This window comes from Lepidothrix coronata, unplaced genomic scaffold (genome assembly GCF_001604755.1).
Source record: "Lepidothrix coronata isolate B3197 unplaced genomic scaffold, Lepidothrix_coronata-1.0 Scaffold317, whole genome shotgun sequence".
In the NCBI taxonomy this organism is placed as follows: domain Eukaryota; kingdom Metazoa; phylum Chordata; class Aves; order Passeriformes; family Pipridae; genus Lepidothrix; species Lepidothrix coronata.
Window position 1 is genome coordinate 404,927 of NW_016690497.1, and position 6,275 is coordinate 411,201.

Sequence of the window (6,275 nt, forward strand, 5' to 3'; positions counted from 1 at the left end):
GCGAAGACTGGCCATTACTATGCTGTTAAGTATTTACCTATGTAACTTCTTAAGCGCTGAACTGTTTGGTCACAAATTCAAGACCAGCTGAGTTTCCACCAGTTGAGCACTATCCTCCAAAAAAACTGTTTTCCTTCTTCTCTGCACATCTGGTCCATAGGGACGTCAGCAAAAGACCCTTTGTCAGAAATTGTAGTGACAGGACAAGGAACAATGGGTACAAACTGAAAGAGGGTGAATTTATATTAAACATTAGGCATAAATTCTTTACTGTGAGAGTGGTCGGATACTGGAACAGCTTGTCCAGGGAGGCTGTGGATGTCGGAACTCTGGCAGTGTTCAAGGACAGGTTGGATGGGGCTCTGAGCAACCTGGTCTGATGGAAGGTGTCCCTGCACATAGCATGGGGGTTAGTACTTATATGGTCTGTAAGGTCCACTGACTCCTTAACATTCTACGATTTACCTGGGCGTTAAACACACGGCACAGGCCCGGAAAAGGCTGCTCTGAACCGTGTTTACTCGTGCACCTCCCACCTCTCCTGAGGAACCGCTGCGGCATCTGAGGGATAGCACCGACCACCTCCCGCCACAGGCGTCCCGCTCGCAACGGCGCCGTAAATCCCCGCCTGGAGACAGCCGCGACTTTCCCACCTGCAGACGGCACGGAGTTCGGCCGCCGTGTCCGCCGCACAGCCCAGCTCCGCCGCCACGGCCTCGTCCGTCTCCTCCTTCTCCTCCTGCGCCGCCGCCAGTGAGAGGTCGGGCGGGCCGAGCTGCCGCCGCCACCCGCGGCCTAGCGCGCCCACGCGGAACGCGCGCGTGCACAGCTCCGCCGACTCGTACTCGGGCGCCACCTCCGCCATGGCCGCCATGGCCGCCGGGACCGCGGGCCGCACCGCCACCGCCGCGCGTCACAGGCTGCGGGCGGGGCCGCCGGGCGGGATAAGGGCGAGCACCGCCCCAGGGGCGGTGAGTGGTGAGGGTGCTGCGGCTCTGAGGTGCTGACGCGGTGCTGCGAGGCGGAAAAGCGCCCGGCAGCGTTCACTAGGAAAAAAAAACAAAACAAAACAAAACAAAACAAAACAAACAAAACAAAAAAAAAAAAAAAAAAAAAAAAAAAAAAAAAAAAAAAAAAAAACCACGGAAGAAAAAAGTTCTTAAGTCATTAAAACCGCGCCGTGTGCGTGGTTTTACAGGGTACAAACATTTTCACACGTTATCACAGAATCACATAGGTTGGAAAAGACCTGTCAGATCATAGACCTGTGATCTAACACCACCACTTCAGCTAGACCATGGCACTAAATGCCACATCCAGTCTTTCCTTAAACACCTCCAGGGACGGTGAATCCACCACTTCCCTGGGCAGCCCATTCCAATATCTCATCACCCCTTCTGTGAAGAAATTCTTCCTGATGTCCAACCTAAACCTTCCCTGGTGCAGCTTAATACTATGACCTCTCATCTTATTGCTGGCTACCAGGGAGAAGAGACTGACTCCCGCCCTGCTATGACCTATTTTCATTCTACTTTATTGAGAAATCACATTTTTTCCTCCCAAAGTGAAAATGCCTTGGAAACCTTTCCTTTTACAGCGTTTAAGGTGTTTTATAATATGATGAACAAGGTTGATGAAATATATAACCTTTTACTTTACTAGCACTGCTCATATTAAAGCATGTGCCAACCACCTGGAATGTCCACTGGAATAGTGGGATGAAGCTACCATGAGCACAACCTGTTAAGAAAGAGGCAGAAGTAATCTGGATTGAGCTAACCTGATATACCTGTTGCACGTACCAGTTGAACCACAGCCTTCGCACTTGCTTCAGGCCAAAATATTCATGGAATCACAGACTCACAGAATGTTTTGGGTTGGAAGAGACCTTAAAGATCATCTGGTTACAACTCCTCTTGCCATTGTTAGGGACATCTTCCATTAGACTAAGTTGCTCAAAGCCCTATCCAGACCAGTCTTGAACACCTCCAGGGATGGGGCACCCATAGCTCCAGCACCTCACCACCCTCATAGTAAAGAATTTCTTCCTAACATCTAATATAAACTTGCCCTCTTTCATTTTAAAACCATTGCCTCTTGTCTTGTCACTATCTGCCTATAAAAACTCCTTCTCTTTCCTTTTTTTAAGTCCCATTAAAGTTCTGGAAGGCTATGATGAAGGCTCCCTAGGCCTTCTATTCTCCATGCTGAACAACCCCAGCTCTTACTTCTCTATATATGAAAATAAAACTCAAAGAGAAGGCATGTTAGCAGGTGGGTTGTTGCAGCCAGGGGTGAAGATAAGACCAGAAAAATTTCATTAAAGGAAACTGGGTCTTTGCAAGCTGTGTGGAAAGGATAGGATGCCAAGAGAGAAGAAGGTCATGACATTTGCCTGCAGTTTCACAAAGGAAAGTAATACAGGGAGAGGTAAGAATGTAATAGCCCAGCCAGATGATATAAAAGCGTATTCTGCATGTTTTAGCAATAACAGTATGGTGTAAAGCCCTTCCAACTTCCCCACTTTACACTTGTACTGCAAGTATGTTTATACTTGCGCTGCATTTCAATGCTGAATTCTTTTATTAGCTCTCCCTCACCTCTGCCTCTTAAATGCAGTTATTATTCCTCATTATGAAAATTCTGCTAAGCTTCGGCTCATTTTTCCTGTAAGTATTGACAGTCTCTGTTCCCTTCTTCAGCTACACCCTCTGCTTTCTTCATCCATCACCTCTGTGGATCTTGACACTCCTCAGCTCTGGAAGAAGCTCTTGATTAAGGGCTGTTGCCCTTACTTCCTGTTGTATCCTCCCTGAAACCTATTAGTTGTTCCATGAGGAATTCTCATTCCAATTTTCAGGACCATGCCTGCCTTTTGTATGTTTGTTTTTATCTCCTATGCTTTGTTTACATTCTGAACATACCTTTCCCCTTAGTGTACTTGCAACGTTGCCTGAAATTGGAAAACACCCTACCACTTATCTGATGTAGCCACATCTAGGGTGGAAGTGACAGGGCTATATTGTTCTAAGTACACTGTTGATATAAACATGTAGGAGCAATTTCAGCCAAGAGCAGCAGGATTAAACCCTACTCTTCCAGAAAAGTATCAGGAATTTTTAGTGTTCATAGAAAGGAAATAAGATACTTGTTTCAAAAATCTTCTTTGGAAAACCAAACACATGAAACTGTGGAAATCAGTGGCCTGAATTTTTTTGTACGACCACATCAAAGTGACATCACAGAATTCCCCAGCACAAGAGTGGTCACTGCCAACCATGGTGCTGTCACAGAGGCAAGTGTGCTTTGGAAGAGGCTGCTGTGCTGCAATTGTTCATGCTTTTTGGAATAAATCCTCTTGGGCTTTTCAGTTAGATTTATGAACTTCCCTCACTGCCTCTCTTCCTTCTCGCCACGGCAGGCTTGAATTTGGAGTTCTTCTGTATTAGTTAAAAAGAAAAAAACCTGTAAAGTACATAAACCTCAAGCGGGAAGACTGGATAAGTAGAAGCTCAAGGAGCAGCTAAGTTGAAAATACTAAAGCTGATTATTTTTAACTGTGAATGGATGTTTTCTGTTTCATTTCCAATCTTCAATACTAAGAAATCATATACTTACAAAGCCACTCCACTCAATCCAAATCCTCTTAAGAACAAAGAGATCTATTTATTTTTATAGCTTGGAATTAATCTGCCCTTTATTATATACTAGGCATAAGGCACATGGGCATTTCAAGGTTTCCAAGAGGTACTTACTTTTCTCTGCTGGACAGACTTTAATAATTCAACAGTAAAGCAATGAAGGGTGTGTGAAGAACTCAAGCAGTGTAAACTTGGCAGGTATTAAGCTGAGTTCTTTAAGAAGTGCTGAAATCCAAAAAGCGTTTAAAGAACAGTGGACTTAGAGGAGTAGTGGAGATAGTACAAAAGACAGCTGGAAGACAAACTAATAAGAGCACTGTACATGCAAGAGTAGTCAAAAAAATTGTAAGTAATGTGCTACTGAAGTAGTGAGGTAGCCTGTATTCTGCAGTACAGTGGTATCCTGCGAGCTTAAGAGGCTGATTTCAGAGCTTTCATGTGCACAACTATGGCTACAGTCAGTAAATGCTGTGGATATATAACCATTCTGAAAAGTCAGTCCTAAATGGTCAAAGGAAAGACTAAACCCCTTAGTCTTTTATCACAATTCCTTTCTCCATTCACACAGTCCCAGAAATACATACATGTTGGTGAAGCTAACCACATTCCATGGCAGTATTGAATAGTACTTGTTCTAATAGACACAATCTTAATATAATTACATGGTAATGCTTATTATAGGGTAAAGTTGTGCCTCAATCATAAATCAGATTTTATGCTATTCTCAGCCCTTGCCCACATTATGGAAATTACAAAAGTCATTTAAAGTACTCTGGGCTTCCACTCCAATGCAGAAAAATCACCATGATCATCACTTAAGCTTCAATAAGAGTTTCATGACTAACAAACTTAATGTTTGCAAGTAGTTAAAAAAAAACTTTGGGAAACTGTTGATAAGCATTATTATTATTCAATATTTTAGAATTATCTCTCTCCTTCTTCATTACTCACACATTCATCCCTCACACCATGTGCTATGGTGAGCTCTATGGTATCATTGTACCTTAGCAGATAAGGAACACTGTCACTGTCTTTTAAGCCTGACTGCCTCAGCACAGCAAGTACAGAGATACGGGAAGGTTCCAGGGCTGTAATTTTAGGAGATAAGGATTCAACGGCTGTCAGTTTTTTCTTTGTCATATCCTCTTCTTCTGGGCTTTGTTCTGAGGATGCAGCTGACTTCTGGACAGCAGCACCCAAAGCACTGATCAAACCCAATTGAAAGCACTTCCCCAGCCCTTCTGGATGAAAATTTTTTAATTTGGCCTAAGATAAGCCATAGTGTTTATAATATGATCTCGCAGAGGGTTGCATCAGCCAGCCTGGTGTTCACCAGGAGTGGGAACAAAAGGGAAGGCCTAGCAAAGTCTGGCCTGTCACTGCTTCCAAACATGCCAGTGAACAATGGTCTGGGGATGTAACAATATTTGCATCAAAGACTCTAAAAGTTAGCCACTAGCATCTTTTACTATGACACCTGAACAGGAATGATCCATTCCTAAAATGTAGTTATTGTTGGAACAAACATAACTTATGTTACTTTTACAATAAATACAATAAAATATTAATACACAACAAAGTGTCATAAAGGCTCTGTAGAGATCTTTATTTAAACAGATTACATGAAAAACTGTAGGCAATTTAAAAGCTGTGTAACTAAAATAGAATTCTGTCCAAAGACAAGATACACTCAAGGTACACAGAAACAATTAAAAAAAAAAAAAAGGAAGGAAACATCTGTTATTGGTAATTTTTGAACTACTCCATGTCTGAATATTGCTTTTACATAACCCAATTGAGAATCAAATGAATACAGGATGCTTTCCTCTCATGAATGTTTAGCAGTTAGAATTATTTCCCTGAAGGGTTTTCATCTATCTCTAATGCTTGTTCCTGCCTGCCATTAAAACTGATGAAAGTTAAAGAAGACAAGCGTAAGAGAAAGATGATGACAGGGATGTATACAATCCAAACCACATCAAACAGAGGTCTAGTCTTTAGGCCTTAAATGTTGCTGAACTACATTATTCTGATAGCTGAATTTGGGTATATAATTGTAATAAGGAACAAAGTCAGACATAAAGCAGCAGTAATATCACAGAGCAGGCACCATCTACAGTTGTAGAGTATATTGTATGTTATTTTCAACCATGAGCTAGCACAGCCATATAAAGAAAATTTTGGCCAAGAACTCAATCTGCTATAGTTGTACCAAACTTATACTCCAGCAGTAATTTCCCAGCACTCTCATTTCAAAGCTGGTTTGTGCAGTGAAACACTTTTGCATATTAACTAAACACCAGAGAACCTCTGTTTTTATTCCCTAGTGCCTGAGAGTCAAATCCTCTTCAGATACACTATTCATTTTGTGAAAAGTGAGTCTTTGTGAAACTGAGTTTTTAGATTTAGTTGTAGAGGAATGTTGTCATGGGCAATGCCTGAAAAGAATTTTAGACAACAGAACAGGATGTTACATGAATTGCTTCTTGCATCAGGGGAATAACACAGCCTTGGGGACATTTAAAATTTAAGAATTGTGAGAAAGATATGAGATATATTAAGTAATTGATCCACTATGGTGGCATAGGTTCACAGTAGTCTTTATCATATACATTCTTCTTCTGGGAAATTTTT

At 42.1% G+C, this 6,275-nt stretch overlaps 1 protein-coding gene across 1 annotated transcript in view; it reads right to left on the minus strand.

Moving 5' to 3' along the window:
* Positions 1-865, minus strand: part of SNAPC3 (small nuclear RNA activating complex polypeptide 3) — a 20,757-nt gene extending 19,892 nt beyond the window's left edge. Inside the window, exon 1 of the mRNA XM_017837919.1 lies at positions 537-865. Within this exon, the coding sequence (XP_017693408.1) occupies positions 537-865 (329 nt within the window). The remainder of the gene's footprint in view (positions 1-536) is intronic.
* Between the last annotated feature and the right edge of the window lie 5,410 nt (positions 866-6,275).